The sequence below is a fragment of the Carettochelys insculpta genome, chromosome 9 (genome assembly GCF_033958435.1).
Source record: "Carettochelys insculpta isolate YL-2023 chromosome 9, ASM3395843v1, whole genome shotgun sequence".
NCBI lineage: Eukaryota > Metazoa > Chordata > Testudines > Carettochelyidae > Carettochelys > Carettochelys insculpta.
In genome coordinates this window covers 30038851-30058929 of record NC_134145.1, presented here as the reverse complement: position 1 = coordinate 30058929, position 20079 = coordinate 30038851, and the positions used below count along the sequence as shown (strand labels likewise).

At 41.6% G+C, this 20079-nt stretch overlaps 1 protein-coding gene across 1 annotated transcript in view; it reads left to right on the top strand.

The window, feature by feature from the left end:
• COL24A1 (collagen type XXIV alpha 1 chain) overlaps nucleotides 1-20079 on the top strand; it is a 232914-nt gene that overhangs the window by 103688 nt on the left and 109147 nt on the right. The window contains exons 18-20 of the mRNA XM_075003270.1: nucleotides 7441-7494; nucleotides 14093-14146; nucleotides 15769-15813. Coding sequence (XP_074859371.1) covers nucleotides 7441-7494; nucleotides 14093-14146; nucleotides 15769-15813 — 153 coding nt within the window. The remainder of the gene's footprint in view (nucleotides 1-7440; nucleotides 7495-14092; nucleotides 14147-15768; nucleotides 15814-20079) is intronic.

The window sequence follows — 20079 nt, the reverse complement described above, 5'->3', positions numbered from 1 at the left end:
CATACAGACTTTGCAGTTTGATTCAGTGGCTCTCAGCGTTCCCACTACATAAATTGATCCAGCCGCTCTGGGCAGTGCTTGATTCTTCTCTCATATAGACTCTTCTAAGTCAGGTAGTTCTTCCACTGAAGCCAGTGCTTGTGCTGGTGAGTGAAAGAGCAGGAGCAGGACCATTTGGCCTCACCCCTCTCTCCCTGACTTTTTTGCTTGTGTATGCAGACAAGCAGCACACAGCTCACCAAATCTGACTTTCCCCTCCAGCTGTTCAGCAGAATTGCTTCAGAGTACAGTAACTCCTGCTTGCTTCAGGGCCAAGAGTGGATGATTTAAAGATGCTAAAAATAAGAGACAAGTCAGAGGGGGGAGAGGTGGGATGGGAATAGAGGGTCTTATATTCTTGTACTTCTGGATGGCTCCATGATGCTTGGCTAGGGAGTACACTTTTGCAGTCTGAGGATTGGATAGCATTACACCAGCCTGTCTTCTGGTTATGCTTCCAATGAACCAGGATGGACTGCATTCCAGGGTATTGGCTGCTAAGAGAACAAAAGATACTTTTAGCAGGCCCTCTACCATACCTTTTAAACCATTGAAGACTTGATACATTTTCTAGCCTCATCACGTCTCTTAAAATTGTTCATGTAAAAGTTCCCTTTTTTAGACATTTATTTGATTCACACAACTAATTGCAAGGCTTTGTTGATAACAGGATTGAGGAGGTGACAGGTCATTTTTAGCGTGCATTAAATAAGTATTAACGGGTTTCCAAATGCAGTCATACTATATAATTTGTAGGTAAATCTTGAGCCATAAGTCTCTTTTAAATGATCCCCAAATAGGCTCTTAAAACAAAGTTTATTGTTTCCTTCAGATGTGGCTTAAGATCTGCCTCAAGAATTACAAATAGATTTCATCTGGAGCAAAGGGAGCGTTAGTCATTATCTTCAATTGAAACTTTCTTTTGTGCGTTGTTTTAATTTGAACTCATTAATTTATTCTCTCAGGAAGGTACACATATGGAAGTCAGCTGCAAAATGGTTTATGCTCAGGGCTATAGAGTTACAAAGAAAAGAGCAAGTTTGCATAATAGCAAACAGTAACAAAATCCAAATCTTTTGCAAGTGAATCACTGGCTGCTTTGAATTGTTAGTTCTAAAAGGGAGAAAGAGTTGTCTTTGCTGCATGTTTCATCTCATCACATGATATTTTGAGGTTGTGGAGACAATGAAGTTCAGTAGCTAAAAACAGACCAACTCCTAATGTTCAAAATTCGCAATTATAGAGTCAAATGGGCCGTGTCTACACTAGCCAAAAACTTCGAAATGGCCATGCAAATAGCCATTTCGAAGTTTACTAATGAAGTGCTGAAATACATACTCAGCGCCTCATTAGCATGCTGGCGTCCGCGGCACTTCGAAATTGACACAGCTCGCCACTGCGTGGCTTGTCCAGACAGGGCTCCTTTTCGAAAGGCCCCGGGCTACTTCGAAGTCCCTTTATTCCCATCTGCTCATAGGAATAAGGGGATTTCGAAGTAGCCGGGGTCCTTTCAAAAAGGAGCCCCGTCTGGACGAGCCACGCGGCAGTGAGCTGCATCAATTTCGAAGTGCCGTGGCCGCCTGCATGCTAATGAGGCGCTGAATATGTATTTCACCACTTCATTAGTAATCTTTGAAATGGCCATTTGCATGGCCATTTCGAAGTTTTGGGCTAGTGTAGATGTAGCCATGGTGTGTAATGATGTCATTACTCAGTTCATATTCAGCCTTTACCAAGGCAAACTTTCATTTACTTCAGTTGGAGCTTGCCTAAATAAACAATGAATAAATATTGAAAGGGGGCCTCAGGATTTGGCCCTTAGAACTTGGTCATAGAAACTTAAAACGCATAAGCTAGGGCTGGTCAAAAATGGAATTTCTTCGCTATAGTTAATATTTGTTTTCATCCCAAGTCAGGAGAAAAGGTCAAAATATCTGTGGTGGCTGATTCTGTGATTTTCTTTTTTGTGAAGTGGAAAGTTCCTCAAAATCACTGTTAATGTTCTGGGTTTGTCTGAGGGTTTTTTCTTTTTGTTTTGTTCTGTTTTGATTTGTTTTTCTTCTATCTTCCTTGTGGGTCCCATAATTCAGGTGTCTCTCTTCTGTTCTACATGAGGTGCCATGGTTGTGAGATTCTTAGGATGTGGCCTGGGAGGAGCATCATGTCAGAGGAGGGAAAGCCTCACCTAGCCACTAGCTTTTCAAGTACAGCAACATTACAACTTGCAAAGGTCACCGCAGTCTTGGAAATAATTCTACATTGGCCCTTCTTGAATGGGTCAATTTCTGCAGGGTTGAGGACAGACTTTACTGGACCTGGCGGAGCACAGAGGAGGGCAGCTCTGGGGTCACAGAAGGAGCAAGACCTCCAGGGGAGTAGGAAGGGTTAGGGCTAGCCTCCCCCAGCCAGCCCTTCAGCACCACCAGCTGTACACTACTTTGGTCTCTGGCAGTAATTTCAAGGGTCTAGGGCTCCAGCCACTGCCATTGCCAAGATAGTAGCGGTAGCAGCTGGGAGACCCAGGCCTTTTTAAATCAGTGGGCTCCAGGCCAGTTAACTGCTAGAAGTGAAATGATTTAAAGTTTCTCTGAGATTGGGGAGAATTCATCTGGTGGGAGTCTCAGCATGTTATCTGCCTGTCAATGGCCAATATTTCTTTTTTCATCAGGTGGTTCTGAGATTCATAAAGGGGTTAACAAGTCACCCATTAAGGTGCTGTATTTCTTGGGATCTTAACCTACCAATTCTTGTATGGGGCTTACACTGAAGACATCATGCTCCCTTCTATTATCTCTCTGTAAAAGCGTCCCTTTGAGTGGCACTACGTTTACAAGGTGATTAGGAGAAATGCAGGCCCTAATGGCAGAACCCCCACTAGAGTCTTCTTCTCTGATAAAGTGGCTCTTAGGACTTTCTCCAAAAATTTTACCTACAGTGGTCACGGAATCCCATTTAAATCAGTAATCCACCTAACTGTCTTCTTTCTCAGGCCTCATCAAAACAAAAAAGCATTTCAGTAGCACTTTAAAGACTAACAAACTAATTTATTAGGCGATGAGCTTTCATGGGGCAGACCCACTTCTTGAGATCATAGCTGTACCAGAACAGACTCAATATTTAAGGCACAGAGAACCAAAAATAGTAATCAAGATTAACAAATCAGAAAAATTATTATCAAGATGAGCAAATCAGAGAGCAGAGGGGCTGAAGGCGGGGGGCAGTCGAGAATTAGATAAAGCCAAGTATGTAAAAGAGCCCATATAATGAGCTAGAAAATTGCCATCCTGGTTCAAACCACGTGTTAATGTGTCGAATTTGAATACAAAAGAGAGTTTAACAGCCTCTCTTTCCAAACAGCTGTTAAAGTTCCTTTTCAGTAAAACACAGACTTTCAGGTCATTAACAGAATGGCCCACTCCATTAAAGTGGTGGCTGACAGGTTTGTGAATCAGGAGTGTTTTTATGTCTGTTTTATGCCCATTAATTCTTTGTCTAACAGAGTTTGAAGTCTGTCCAATATACAAAGCATGTGGGCATTGTTGGCACATGATGGCATATATGATGTTAGTTGAGGAACATGAGAATGTGCCTGTGATTCTGTGAATAACCCGGTTAGGTCCAGTGATGGTATCTCCAGAATAGATATGTGGACAAAGCTGGCAACGGGGCTTGTTGCAAGGAAAATTTCCAGGATTGGTGTTCTTATGGTACAGCCTGTGGTTGTTAGTGAGAATCTTCATAAGGTTGGGAGGTTGTATGTAAGAGAGAACAGGCCTGTCACCTAAGGCCTTCTGGAGTGTGGCATCCTGATTAAGGATAGGTTGTACATCTTTAATAATGTGTTGCAGTGTTTTGAGTTGGGGGCTGTAGGTAATGACCAGTGGAGTTCTGTTATTGGCTTTTTTGGACCTATCTTGTAGTAGCTAGTCTATGGGTATTTGTCTGGCCCTGTCGATTTGTTTTTTTTATTTCTCTTGGTGTGTAATTCAGGTTTATGAATATTTGGTAGAGATCTTGTAGTTTTCGGTCTCTGTCAGTAGGACCATAGCAAATGCGATTGTACGTAAGGGCTTGACTGTAAACAGTGGGTCTAGTTTTGTGTGCAGGATGGAAGCTAGAGGTGTGTAGGTAAGTATAGCAGTCAGTGGGTTTCTGGTGGAATGTGGTACTGATCAGGCCATCCTTGATTTGCACTGTAGTGTCCAGGAAATGTGTCTCTCACGTGGAGTAGTTGAGGTATAAATTGATGGTGGGGTGCAGATTGTTAAAGTCTCTGTGGAATTCTTCTACAGTCTCTGTACCATGGGTCCAAAGAATAAAGATGTCATCAATGTATCGTAAGTGATAGGGGATGAGAGCTGAGGAATCGTTGTTCCAGGTGAGCCATAAATATGTTAGCATATTGTGGGGCCATCTGAAATGGAAGGGCTCCAACACACTGTGGATGTCACAGAATTTTAGAAGTACCTACCAGCTGTTTGGCTTCTGGCTTTTTACATTTCCATAGTGAGTATCAACATTTTTGGTAATATTTTTCTCTCAGGAATTTCATCTGAAAATTACACATAAGCCTCTGAGATGATCTCTTGAGTTTAAACAAAGATTATCTTCTTATTATTATTATTATTCTCTGGGTGGGCATGGGAGGGTGGACTCTGGAATAACTCATGGCAAACAGAGAAATTCTGAAGATACAAGTATACTAAGCACAGTTACATTGCTCAGAGTTTGGAATGGAAACAATATTGTCAAGATAATTTAAGAATTTCTGCTTTGTTCGTTTCTTTTACTTGATCCTATTTGGCTTTGGAACCAAATGACCTGTGGTAAGAGGTAAGGAGGCCTCAGGAATAACAACTTTATAGATCCAGTAACAGATATTTTATTCAGGATACGGACTGATCAATGCCACCCATTTCCTACAATACTCATCCTGACTATTCACCTGGGCAAAGTTTGGTGTAATTTGAAAAGTAATGGAACAACAAAATCAAATATTTTGGCAGATGAATAAGTGCATCCAGTGCTGAATAAAATATCAGTATTGCTATTCTGAGAACAGATGGCAATAAGGGTGTGTAAAAGTCTAGTCCAAGATGGTTGAGACCTAGTTTGTTTTTGAATATCCCTAAACATCATGGTCCTGTAGCCACATTTTTATGTACTACAGTTTCATACTATTCCATTAATCAAGTTCTGTCTGTTCATCCAGGTTTCTGTATCATGCCCATCACCTTTATATCTTGTCAGTCAGGACTTGTAAAAGACAAGAGTCCATGGACAACATTTGCGTTTATCTGATTGCAGCCACTTTTTTAATCTCTTGGTGAACATATTCCTGCCAGTCTACTTTAAAGCAACATTTTGTTTGACTTTTTTGTTCATTTCCTTTGTAAAATAGAGCAGAGTTAAGGGAGCTGTGGGATATTGGTATCAGACTTTCCTGCCCCTTGTGAAACTTCCATATACAGTGTCAAAAAGTCTGTATAAAGAGCTCTTGTAAAATAAGTATAAAAGGGTCTTTTGTTGTACAACTATGAAATAGTTGTCTAAATGCTCCTACTGACTGTTTGCTGTGATTCTGTTTAGTATTTGTAGCCAAAATCTAGCATACTGTTTTGTTTTTGCTTTATAAATGGAAGAAAAAAGCAAATACATATTTTTTTCTTAGATATGCTGGTCTGCCACTTTGTTTGGCTACAGTCTCTGAAACACAAATCCATGCTGTCATCTGAGGGTTCTTTAATGTACCCTATAAATATAAACTTTACATTTCTCTACCGGAGAAAGGAAATTCATTGAAGTAGCCCCCAAGAAAGCCATTACAATTTAAGATCTGCCAATGTCTTCTTTGTTTCCTTAAACATGAATGTATTTATTGTAAGATGCTGACTTGACAGAACTTGATCTGTTAGTGGAAGCATCCCAAGGTACTCCACTCAGGTGGGCTATTTATGGCCTTGAGGAGTGAGGATAATTCATTTTCCACCCACATTCAGTCTTAGATTTTTCTACTGAGACTGCCAGCAAGGGAGGCAATTACTGATACTGGTAGTTGTGGTGATTTGATAATGTGGACCTTGGTGCATGAGAAACTGGACTGATACCACAGCCTAATTTTCCAGGGAATGCTGGACAGCTGCTATATAGGGATGCCCAGTGTTCCCTCTAATAGCCATGTATGGAATGACCTTCGTTATGTGCACCAATATGGAGGTGAAGTATCACAACAAAAGTCATTCTGCACAAGGGCTGTGTGTGGACGGGTTTGGGGTACATAAGGGGCTTAATTCTGGGGAAGAGGGTTGGAGTACAGGGGGAGGGCTCTGGCTGGAGGTGCAGGCTGTAGTGTGGAAGCAGGGCTGGGGGCTTGGGGTACAGGCTGCCCCAGGGAGACAGCACTACTTCCAGGCTTCTCTCACTGAAATAGTTTGCAAACAGGTGAGAGGCACCTCTCCACAGCCACCACAGCTCCAGCTGGCACAGCTGGGGCAGGAGTGCCTGTCCCCCAGCCGGAGCAGGTCCAGGCTTGGCTGGGTATGGGCCAAGGAAGGGGCAGCTCTGGGTTGGGAGCCATGGTCGAGGGACAGGCGTGCTCCAGACCCAACACGGAGCTGCTGTGGCTGAGTGGGAGACACTCCTCCCAGTGCCCCAGCAACTGCAGCTCCATGCTGGGGCCAGTGAGCCCTTGTGCACGGCTTGATAGGCAATTACCTGACTGCATTGCTTAGAGGGAATGGGGGCTGGTCCCTCCCTCACACTTCTTTTGCAAATGAAAGAGGTGCCATGGCTCAAGGGACTTTTTCACATTCGTAACTGATAGTACCAAGCCTAAAGATGTTGGGCTCAGCCCTCTCGTGCTCTGGCACAAATTAAGCACTGGTAGTGTCCTGAAGTCACTACCAGCCAGGACTGGATTTGTACTGGCTGACCTGGAGATTAAAGGCTCTCTACCATTTTCTTACCACCAGTCATCAAAGGGGAAAGGGTGTCCAGCTGCACTTTAACATTTTACATATATGATTAAAGTCAATGGTAAAAGGCTCAATGCTGCTTCTCTTGTGGATTTCAGTGGGGTCAAGACTGGGCCTGTAGTTTTATTATGAAACCTTGTTAAATGGACAAAGGTTTCATCATTGGTCAAATAAAAGTTGTATTGACATCAGTCAAATTGAATTCAATAAAGCTTGCTTAAAGACTCTCACTCAGCGAGCTCCTTTCCAGAGAGCTTATGAGACTTCAAACTATTTTGGGTATTTGTAAAACAAACCCATTTCATGATTTCTGTGATTCAGGTTTGTTACATATCTTAAACGAATAAACAGAAGCAAACAAGAAGTGCATTTTTTACATTGTACAGTGGAAGTGCTATGAGCAACTTGCCTGTCTTCTTTTTCTTAGGGTTTTCCAGGAGATATTGGTGTACCTGGACTAAATGGCCCTGAAGGTCCAAAGGTAAGAACATACAGTCTTGTTGCAAAGTCCTTAATGCATGGAGGGTGAGACAATTTTGCTAAGGCTATGTCTATATTACAGCGATTTGTTGACAGAAGATATCTTCCAACAAAACTCCTGTCGACAGATTGTGGCCAAACTGCTGAGCAGATCACAAGAGTGATCCACTTTGTCAACAGAGAGTGGCCAGACTGCCTGGCCTCTCTATTGGCAAAATGGACGACTGGAAGCAGAAGGGCTGCCTGGTGTCCTGGAAGCCCTGTGTGTCAACAGAGGGACTCCCAGAACATCCAGACCAGCTTTGACAAAGGTGTTATGCTTCATGGGGAGTGGGATATGGCTGTTGACAAATGTGCTGTGTTCTGTTGATTTACTGTTGACAGAATGCTTTGGGAATCTGGACTTTCCATGAGTTTTGTCTACAAAACTGATGTTTTGTCAAAAAAACCCTCTAGTTTAGACATAGTCTAAGAAAAGAGAGAGTTTTGAGGGGAATACAAAAGAAAATGAGGGAATGGGGATAGACATCATGTTGCACCCATTGATATTAGCAAAAATCTGTTTATGAGAGGCCTCATATGCAAAAGACAATTTGCACTGATCTAACTTAACCCTCTCACTGACATTTTTATTTTTGGTTTAAGAGTGACTTTATTTCAGTTTGGCTTAAACCTGTCCCATACTGACTTTGCTAAACTGAAACAAACTATTCTTAAACCAGAATAAGGATATGTGTACATTTCCCAGAAAACTGAATCCTTCAGGGGATCTTCCAGGGTACAATTTAGTGCACCTGGTGGGGACTCACTGAATCAAACCATCAGGCTTCTACAATCACACCTGCTACTTTTCATTGTCACAAGGAGTAAGGGAGGTTGAAGGGAGAGTTTCTCCCATCAACCTCCCTCTGTGTGGATGGCCCGAAAAACTGATCTAGGGTAAGTTTTTTCCAGCTACTCAATTGTCGACTTTTTGGCCTTCTGTGGACCTGGCCCAAGAGTGTACACATTGGGGTGTGCATTAGTTTGACTATATCTGTTTAAATTCACTCATTAGGTCATGTGTCCAACTTTCCTGTGTAGACAAAGCTTAACTCTGTTTTAGATAGTAGAGTTACATTGATGTTTTTGTAACTCTTTAGCAGCCACCCACAGGGGAAACTGCATTAAAGTGTCTTTTCCAAGATTGATGGAGGCCACCCCTACTTTCTCTTACATCTTATGTTTTCTTGTCAGTAACTTTCCTTCTCAGTATGTAAATTCTGCTCGTTTTGCTCATGCATTGAATGTCTATAATTTGACACCCACTTTTGAACATATGAACATGTATATAGGTTGCATGCAAATGGCTACCTAAATCTCTCTTACCCTTCGTTGCTTCAGCCATTTCCTGACATTTTGTCTGCTCCAGTTTCACCTGTGTCCAGGTTAGCCATAAAACTCTTTAAATGCTGGCCTCTTAGTAAACAGTAAGAATTATACAAAACCAGATGCCTTCTTTTAACCCTTCACTCAGTTCTGATAGTCACTCCATTTGCTGGCAGCCTGGTCAACCTCAGACTCTCACCTTCCTCCCATATCTGCCAAGTGTGTAAATTGGTGCAAACAGTTCAACGTGATAATCTCCTAGGCATGCAGCAAAAGCCATGTTCGTGGAAAGGTTGAGGTTGTTTCCAGAGGCAAAGGAGACTAGAAAAGAGCTTTTCTTTAGCTCTGATTTGTTGGCTGGATGAGTTAATTTGTTGCCATTTATTCTTGTTTAATAGGAATGCTGCTGGGTGGTCTTTGTTATGTTTTTATGAGATTATATTGTCAGGGCACTTAAAATTTTTCCATGAGATGTCATACCTGTGCATTAGTGGCAACGAGAGAAGCAGAATTAAATTAGATCTAGAAGTTTAGATTCATTTTAAATGTCCAAACTAATACATTAATAGTATAAATGAGCTCAAACTCATTTTAAGTGATATCATACATTATTTTCCTGTACCAGCAGTTTAAAATCAACATTAATTTGCTGTATCACAAGTGGACTTACATTTCAGAGACACAGGAGTAGGCTATCTCCTTTCATTCAAATCCCCGCAGAAATGCTAAGAGGTAGCCTTCAGAATTTAAGATTACTGAGTTCATTTAATACAAGAATCCCATAATTATAAAAGATGTTGTGGTCTCTCCAGCACAAAGACAAAACGCTTGGACAGTCTGGTCTAATCACAGAGAACTGGTGATTTACTTTGGCGATGGAGTGTTATCAAACAGGAATCACCTTTTCACAGCTCCTAATACCCAGAGAGAGGGGCTATGTGAAACTGGAAATGTTTGGCTTTGGGGTTCCCAGGCATGTCTACACAGCAGCGTTATTTCTAAATGATCCATTCTGCAATCGCTATTCCAAAATAGGTTATTTTGAAATAACGCCTACACACAAGAATGCATTTTGCAATAGCACCCAGCATGTCCGGACACATAGTGCCTATTTCAAAATAGTGCCAATGGACACCATTATGGCTTATTTTCAAATAGCGCTGTTCCATTTCTTTACCGCACCTATTTTGAAGTATCTGCTTCAAAATAGGTGTTATTTCTCCTGCAATGAGGTTTACAAAATTCAAAGTAACACACCCACTGTTTCGAATGTATTTCAAAACAACATGTGCATAGTGTAGTTGCTCTCAAAGTTATTTTGAAATATCGGCTGTTATTTCAGAATAACTTGGCTGCGTAGCCGTAGCTCCAGTGGGCTTACGCTCAACACAGTTTTGAAGAGTTTTCTTCGGTCTTTAATTTTGGAGCATTGTTGTCACCATGCTGCTCTTCTTCTCATTCTGCTATTCTGTGCTTCTTCAGAGACAAAATTTACACTAAAGTGCCAGGAAGGTGCCATAGTCTTTATATTGTGGCATGAGAGAAATCAGCCATCATGATAATGCATAGGATATGCAAGCATGATATACCTTTTTATGAAGACCAGTAGAACTTTGGAAATGGCCATTTTGTCCAAATTACTTCAGTAATTAACAAATATGAATTCCTAGAATAATGCACAAAAGTTGCATTATACAATTTGGTCCACAGCACATGATTCATCTTGGAAGCAACATCTTTGAAGGTATTTAATCTCCAGCCAATGTTCATAAATATGAGGCACTTGCATAATAACTAATAAAAAAGAGGTGTGTTCTAGTTTAGGAAGGTCTGAAATACCTTTCTGTTGTTTGTTCCTTGTGTTACTCATTCAGATACTTCTGAGTGCATGTTATAAGAATCAGAGTAAAAAGAAGGCAGACAAGCTCACTATATAAATACAATGGTTTCTCTAGCAATACATTTTGTACCATGGAAATAACTGTGAGCTTACTTCCTCTGCTCATTTGTGTTTTGATTGGGCAGCATACCTCATATAAGTGGCTAAATGGAGCTCTATTAATCCTAAAAGGGAGGGTCAAATGGAAAGTTATGAGCACATGAGAAATACCCCTATTTGCTTAATTCCTGAGTTCTTTCCAGACATTTTGGCACATCTCTAAAGACTACCTTCATTTTCTGTTCATTGAGTGAAGCCTCAGAGTATGAGCTTGGAAATTGCAGTTAGTTATTAGTTTTAAAGTCTGGGGTGTTCTTTAAAAAATTGAGTAAATGCTGTCTAGGAGCAAACAGAGTAGATAAGAAATTTTCTAATGTTTGCACCGTTATATGAGTTTGAACGATATTGAAAAGCTTCTTTATTAATTAATTGTTATTGCTATCACATAGTCAAATAACACTTCTGTTATTTGGAAATACTTTTCTAACTAAAGATCAGAATTATTTATGGAGTGTTACTAAGTGTCTTTCTGTTGCTTTTGCCAGCAAGATGCACTCCAGCTGCAGTTCTCCATCCTACTTTATCTCATATAAAACCAAAGGGGGGGGAACTTTAAAACAAGATTGAGCACTTTGAGGTGTCCAGATACATGTTCTATGAAGTGTTGCTTTGCGTGCTAAGCAGGCAGCTGCTGGACAAATGTGTACACGTTCAGTCTAAACTTCAACGTCATTAGTGAGCCGTTAATAAGGCTTAGCATTGGAGCTTTTCCATCCAGTATTTCTTCAGAAACTAATGATCTCTTTCCTAAGAGTCATTCTTTTGTTCTCTTGCTTTATCTGATATAAGTAAGCTTGGTTTCCCGCATACAGTAATGTATTTACATAGGGTTTGTTTTTTTTTGTCATAAAGCCAGGTTGCAGGCTTATTCCAGCTACTACCATTACAAATGAGATAACCAAGGTTTTCAAAACCATTAAGTTCCTCAGCATGAGCAGTGGTGTTTTACAAATGCTGCTGTAAGCATCTGTGAGAACTCTGGTTTGGCAGTGGGCTATCTCCTTCACTTCTAGGATACTGGCTAGAATCCTCCCAAGCAGAGGTGAAAGGAAGCTGGTGTACCCCAATGCACCACTCCAGCAAGAAGGGGCCAGCCAGATGGGGCACTTGGCTGCAGGAGGAGGTGTGATGTGCTTTCAGCCGGGCTTGCAGGGCTTTCCTGCAGGCTGCCTCACTAAATCTCAGGCATCCAAGCAAGTTAAAAGGTCTGGCTGGAGGTGATCCCCCCACGTTGCCCTCCAGTCTGGGACTGCCTCAGCCCCAAGCCACCTCCTCCCGGATGCCCTTTAGGGAGGGCAGGGGAGAGTGAGGCCCACTGCCTCCTGAGATTCGTGCCAGGGTTCTGCTTGCTACTCCCTTCCTGTCACTCTCAGAGAACAAGAGGAAACAGGCAGTGTGTGTTCATCCCTCTCCCTCCTGACTCGGGAGGAGAGGGAGCAGAGGAGTGAGTGACCCAGGCTGTGAGCTTCCCTCTTGCTCCCTGACAGCAAACAATGTCCTGGCACCTATCTGGGGGTCTTCCAACCCCTGCCCTTCCTAAGTAGTGCCCTGGCCCCTTGTGCAGTCCCCCGCATCCCAGCCCCCTGCCCTGAGCATCTACAACTTCCCCAACCCTGACCCCTGCACCCCTCCCATACACATCAACCCTCTGAGCCCCTTCTCGCCCCCAGTCCTGATTCCTGCAATGCCCTGTGTTTCAACCCTCTGCCCTTGAGCCCTTTCTCACACCCCCAGCTCAGGTTCTGCACACTCCCCAGCACCTCAACCCCTTGCATTAACCACCCATCTCGAACCCTGACACTACACCCACCCCATACACCCCAACTTTCTGCCCTGAGCCCCTTCTCACAGCTCTAACCCTGACTCCTGTGCCTTCACACACATCTCAACCCCCGGCACTGTGCATCCCACACTCTCAACCCCCTGGCCTGACCCCTGAGCTCCCCTCATCCACACCCTCTTCACTGAGTCCTCCCCACAGCCATACACACCACCAGCCTCTGCTCTAAACCTCCCACTCTTGTTTCTTACTGTACTGTCACATCACAACCCCTCCCTTAACCCTGTGCTCCGAGTCCTTCCCTTCCGGGGAGGAAGGGAGAGAAGATACAACAGTACCTGTAAGAGATTTAAGTTTTTTTCACCTCTGCTGCCAAGGTTTGTAATGTCTGAAAACCATTGTCCTCTGGCAGCAGTTCTGACTGAGGTGATACCCTCTGTTCCCTTCCTGGTCCACAGAACAAATGCCAGCGTTACCTTTGACATCTTGGTAAGAATTCCCAGGCTATTGGCTGAGGATTGAATCTTTGTGGTGACTGCATTGTCAATGTACATTTTCTCTCTCTCTCTCTCCCCCTGTAGCTGATCAGAATCTTGGTACATAGGTTTGGCAGTGGTAGGAAACCATTACTAGGGTATACTTTTTGTGCAGCTAAATAGAGGACTTCAGTCTCCAAAGTTATTTTCTACACTGAAAATACAATTAGGACAACATTGAAAATAAAGTTTAGAGACATGACGGGATATCACCTTTGCCAAAGCAGTGCTGATTCACACACACAGTAGAGCTTACTTTAATTTATTCTGCCTTGCACTACTCACCCAGAGTTTGTTAAAAATTCAATTATGGATAACTGCCTTCAGTATCAATGGTTGGGAGTGGCTCTCAGCAGGGTAAAAGTCTAAACTTTGTGTAACCCTGTCAAAGAATGAGAAAGGATTTAGTATAAGTAGTATTATATTGAACTTCATGAAATAACTTCATTGAATGAGGAGTTTTCGGCAGAGAAGAATAGTTTTAATATAATTTAATATAATTAAATTTTCATTATCAACCATATTAGGTTAACAGTTACCTAAACCCTGGTTTTACAGGGGATTTCTCAGTTTCTTTTTAAACAGCCCATCCCATTCAAACCAATGTTATGTGACAAAAATTAACTAGTCTTTTGCAAGTGTCAGTTATTCTGATCTTTCTCCTTCAAAAGGTTAATGAAAATAGTCTGATTCAGAAATATTGATGTAGCTTAGATAGTATAGCTTCCCAGCAGATGTTAAAATTAGGGTAGCTTTTCTCCTGACTTTCTAAGACAAAGGGTTAGTAACAGATAATAATGTCTCCTTCCTCATCTTTAAGCCTCTGATTCAGTCCATGATTGTAAGAGAAAAGAAACCCCAGCAAATAGGTTTGTTTATTGACATAAAATCTCATTTTGGTTGTCTTGTTATTTAGGGACTTCTAGGTGACCGAGGGCCTCTGGGGGCCCCAGGCCCAAAAGGAATCGAGGTAGGATGGAAACACAATCGAGTTACATTTTTTTAAAAATCTGACTCAGTTTTTTTCTACAGAAAACATTGCCTTAGTATGGAGATGTTGCATGCAAGATTTCAAGTTGCTTTTTGGGGGTGGTTTGTTATATAGAGTTTTTCATTATTTTACAGTGTTGCATGTTTATTATGAAAACAAAAAAGCAGTCAAGTAGCACTTCAGAGACTAACAAAACAATTTATTAGGTGATGAGCTTTTGTGGGACAGTCTGTCCCACAAAAGCTCATCACCTAATAAATTGTTTTGTTAGTCTCTGAAGTGCTACTTGACAGCTTTTTTGTTTTGATAAGAATACAGACTAACACGGCTCTCTCTCTGTTACTACGTTTATTATGGAATGTCTAAGAACTGTAAGTCCAAAATGTTTCACATGGAATCCAGAATGAAACAGTGGCAGGTTTTTTTAAAATATAATATCCGATAAGAATATTAAGTGAAATTCTAGCCCCACTGAATTCAGTGGCAAAGCTCCACTTGATATCAGTGTAGCCTGTAATGCATCCTTTAAACTTATTAATCAAGAATTCTTAATTCGTTGGCATAAAATGTATATCTATTAAATCAAACTCCAATATGCTGCTCAGTGCTGTTGAGATACCTGGTAAATATAGGTTTTAAGAGTGCATTGTGTGATTTAGTGAGTCTAGTGGTAGACCTCCGGAGTTTTATTAGACTGGTTTCATTATGAGTTATCATGAGTGCTTTTAAATGATAAGAAACAGTGACACAAAATAATCAGCTTATTCACAAGCCAGGTAAAATGCAGACTGTTTTCTCTATTCAGGCTGCTGTGTAATTCTTCAGGTACAGCACCTCTACTTCTAAGAGCTGGAGAAACACTTTCATATAAAGTGGGTCACAGAACAACCAAATAATTACAGCATAGCCTCATGACTTGGCATTATGATACAGAACCTTGATTTAGCATCAGAATGTCAAATGGCATCCTCAAAAACCTGCCATTACAATACATGGTCACGTGTGATTATTTTGCGACTCTTGGTAACACTTCAATGTCTCTTCTTTCTTCTTCTTTATTCCTGACAACTGGGATGAAAAGAAGAAGTTTTCGGTCTGGTTTGCCCACACACCCATTCACATCTGCTTGGAGAGGCAAGAGAGATCCTGGCAGGACTGTTCTGCTTGCTCAGGGGTTATGCCACAGCTATGTGGTGAACATGCAAAGCAAGACAAAAGTCCTGTCTGAGAATTAGACTCCGAGAGATAAATGCATGGCTAAGCCAGATTAGAACCTCAGTTACACCTGTGAAACCCCAAAACCTTCTCAGTACAGCTTGTCAGAAAAGGTAAAAAATTTTGACCAGGTCAACCCGGGCTTTCCTTAAGCAGATCGTCTTTGAAGGTTTTGTAAAACATAGATTTCTGACTGACAATGATTGAGGTGAGATCAGTTGTAGAGCCTTTCCCGTGTATGCAAACCTAGATCCTAGCAGTAAAGATCTTTACCTATGTCCATTTACTATGCAAGTTTACAATTTTAATGTAAATGGCCATAGTCATTGACAGGTATCAAAAAAGTTGTTTAAAATTCTGTTTTGTTTTTTGTTTTGTTTTTTCAGGGAGAAGAAGGACCAGTTGGACCTATTGGAGGAGTTGGACCAAGAGTGAGTATGAGTAGCATTGCTACTACAAACACAAATTACTATAACAAGCAGTCCAATGGCACCTTAGAGACTAACAAATTTACCAGGTCGTGAGGTTTTGTGGGCAAAACCCACTTCTTTGAATGAAAAATGAAGAGGAAAAAGGAGAATCCAGGGTTTATATAGAGGGGGTAAGGAGGTGAGGGAAAGGAGAAAAAATGGTTACCTGTCACTAATAGGACCAGTTAATGAAGCCAATTAGTAGGATGAGTCTCATTCCTGCGAATATCAAAAGTGGCAAAATTGCTCTTAAGTGGCTCTTTGCCATGTATATTAGACAAACTGGATATTTTCTGCTCCAAGGGATGAATGGACATAAATCAGATGTGAGGAATGTGAATGCACATAAGCCTGTTGGGGAACAAGTTATCCTCCCTGGACAATGAATGATGGATATAAAAGCAGCCATTCTTGTACAAAAGGTTTGTATCACAAGATTACAAAGGGTGACATCCAAATTGGAATTTGTTTACAAATCTGACACTTTTAACCTTGGCCTGAATAGAGATCTTAATTATCTTATCTATTACTAAATATCTTATCTCCCTCCTATATGAACCCTCAATTCTGTTTTTCCTCTCATTTTTTCATCTGAGGAAGAAGGTTTCACCCATGAAAGTTCATGCACTAATAAATTTGTTAGTCTCTGTGGTGCCACAGGACTGCTTGTTATTTGTGAGTCTGCAGACTAACATGGCTACCCCAAGACAAATTACTATAGCCAACAAAAAGTATTATTTAAAGGATGAGTTTGCTCTGAAAAATGACCAAGTAAAGATCTGAAAAGAAAAATTTAAAGTTGAAATGTGTTGTTGAGCTGTGCATGTGCCTGAGCTACTGCTGTACTTCATGGGAGTTATTTTCATGCTGCATACTCCCATTCTCTCTTATGGGTGAGCTCAGTGAACTGACTACAGGGTCCACAATGTACTGTGCCATTTCAGACAGAGGAGAGACTGCAATGCATCAAAGCTGATATATTACAGCCATGGGAGTGTGAGGCACTGCAGAAGCTCTGTAAGGTTGCCAGTCTTCCAGTGTTGACCTGGAATCTCCAAGATGATGAAACCTCTAGGACTACAGCCAATCAAAATTGGCAACTTCAAAATTCTGTCCATAACAGATTAATGTCAAACCGACCCAAAAGAAAATATTTGGATTTGGTTCAAGAAAGTGAATTTTTTTAATTCAGGCCACTTGACCCAGAAAGAAGTATTTTGTTTCAATTTTCCTGTTAGAAAATTGAAAAATATCAGCATCTCCAATTATTAAAATTTTGCAGATTTGTCGCAAGAGCTATCACTAAAAACCACACAGTAGTAATGGTAAATTTAGTAGACGTTATAAGGTTTTTTTTAGGGGAAAGTGGTGTGCAAAGGCATTTAAACAGCATTTTCTCAGAAAAGGGGTTATTTTCACTAAATGTATAAAGACTGCTTCCTGATTTTTTTTATTTTAAAAAAGTTGTAACAACTGAGTTTGAAATATACCTCTCTAGAATCGTAACCCAGCGCTCTCCGTCTCCTCGGGCCACCCAGAGGGCACAGGCTACCTGAAGGAATGTGCTCTACCCCCTCACCCTAATCCCAGCCTGGTGAGGAGGGGATGCCCCACAAGGTGGAACAGGTCTGGAGATAATCTACCCCACACTCCCCTCACAGTGGCAGTTGATGACTGGAGGGGCTGGGCCTGGCTCCCCACTCTAGGCCTTGCAGCATGGAACATGGGGTCACAGCAAGGCTCAGGTATGGCCAACAGGCCAGAGTGCTAACGCCAGTGCAGAGAGTGTTGCTGGTGATGGTCAGCGTCCCCTCACTCACATTTGAAAGTCACAGACAAGCAGAAAAGTCACCATGAGCTTCGACACTTTCATCACCATGGCAAACATGTTGCCTTGCTAATGATTGCGTCATCACTCTTAGAAGACAACTTTGAGTGAAGAAGGCATGAACAGAAAACACATGATGAACTTAAAATTTCAACCCTGTGGCCCCTCCTCAGATATTTTGGAGCAGATGCCCACATTCCATGCAGAGGCAGAAGAACGAGAGAATCAGGGATCATTGGATCGGTAGGGGGTTGGGATCCTTGCTGTGTGTTTCAGCTGTCAGCTTTTTCTCTTGCTTCAGGGGCTTAGCTACCACAGCCTGGATACTTTGGTTTCCCTTGCTAACTTAGGACCACTTGCCAGTTTACTGCATCCTATTCCTACCCCTGGATCCCATCACCTTCCCCTGCTTCGGCCTGCCCTAGGCTCTGCACCCCTTCTCATAACATGGGTTGGGAGAGATGGGATGGTTACATGGGAGTGAGGACTGGAGTCAGAAAAATCCCAAACAGGGTTGAACCAACCTGGATGTTGGTTCTGATCCAAATCTGCAACCTATTTACACCTCTTGCTCTTCACAATATTTCGGTTCCAAATTGCAGAAACAGTTTTGAAAACACAGTTTTGATCCTCCTTTCATTCATGTCAATGGCCAAAATCCCATTAATTGTAGTGGAACAAGTTTCCTGATCGCCATTGTGAGAGCCAGATGAAGAGCAAAAGCCACAAACAATTTGTGAACTTATATATTAGCCTGTCAACCAGTTCCTCCTAGGAAGACGTAGAATGTCCCAGCAAAGCAGCCTGAGCATTTACAATCATTCTATTATAAAAGCATGCCCCTAGTGTGGTGCATGCCTTCTGTGTGTTAATGGATATATGAAAGACGAGCCAGGGTTAGGAGGGCAGTGTGGGATGTGAAAGTTAACATGGGTAGGTCAGTTTGGAGGTGACAAGGAGCACATGATTTCTCTTTCCTGAATGAGGGGTTGGAACATTCTTAATTCATTAACAAAAAAATCAGTTTCCTTAGGGGAACTGCATTTAAGTGACTTTTCCAAGATTGATAGAGGAAGAGGCCACCCCTACTTTCTCTTACACCTTATGTTTTCTTGTCAGTAACTGTCCTCCTCAAGGCGTAAATTCTGCTCGTTTTGCACATGCATTGAATGTCTATAACTTGCCTCAAGTTTTACATTGTTTCCTATTTATATCCACTTTCACCAATTTTTATGATCAATTTTCACCTGATGAGTGACCTAGGCTGCTATTTCTATAACTGGAAAATTTGACCAAGAGTCTTTCACAGTTGTACCTGTTTAATCCAGGTCTGGAATGCACTCCAAACATCTTGGCAATTAACAATGATTGAAAGGAAAATATGGGGGTGGAGGGGCTCTATGTGAACAAGTGTTCCCTGAAAGCTGAGTGTTTGGGCAGCCACCAAGGAGAGATTCAGGTGCCACCCAGGTGATTAGCAGAGCACCCATAGCCACTCTCCACCGGCAGCATGGGTTTCTGTTGGTGGTGCACATCCACACATGCCTTGGCGCACCTAACTAAATTTATTCTGCCCATGGATGGAAAAAATTAGAGGGAATCCTGTATGTGAACCTGCAAAATACTATTATTTTTTGACTTGTGTGCGTGTGGTGTGGATTCCAATACCAGTCCTCCCACTGAGATGATTCCAAGCAAGCTACAACCATTTTCCCCTCCAAAAATTGTAGATGAGATACTGTATGTGGAAACTTGCTTGCGAATATAAAGAGGTAAAGATGTAATGCATATTGGCACAAGAAAGTCCTGAAAGTAAAACCATCAGGTAAAATACTAACCTCATATTTAGTAAGTGTGGTTTCCAGGAACAAGTGAGTGTTTAATTAATCACTCAAAAGTATGTTTTATTCTAATTTCAGTTTTACATATTTATTGAGCAGCTCTGAACGATAGGCATGGATTTCAGGGTTATTCTCTGAAATTAGAATAATGACTGTATATTGATTGTGCTTGGCTCATATGGCAAATTTGCAATAAACTAACTCATGTAGGTGACCAATATAAGTCCTAACTTTGTGTCCCTTAATTATTTTACCACATGACACCAATAATCAATCGTAGAAAGCCAGATTCTGCCACCCTTGCCTGGATTGAGTCACCTTGCACAACTACTTTAATGAGGAGTAAGTGCTGCAGAGTAGAAGGGTGGCACAGTCTTTGTAGAAATAAATGATAAATATTGAGTGGTGTATAGTTACACCTCAGAAGGTCAGATTTTTCTTGTGGGAATCTCAGGTAAAACTATTGCATATTGTGAGCTACTGGTAAATAACCCGAATAGTTTCATGGTCCATGTGTGCACTTACAGCCCTTGAGTAGACCTGACCCAAGTATAGGAA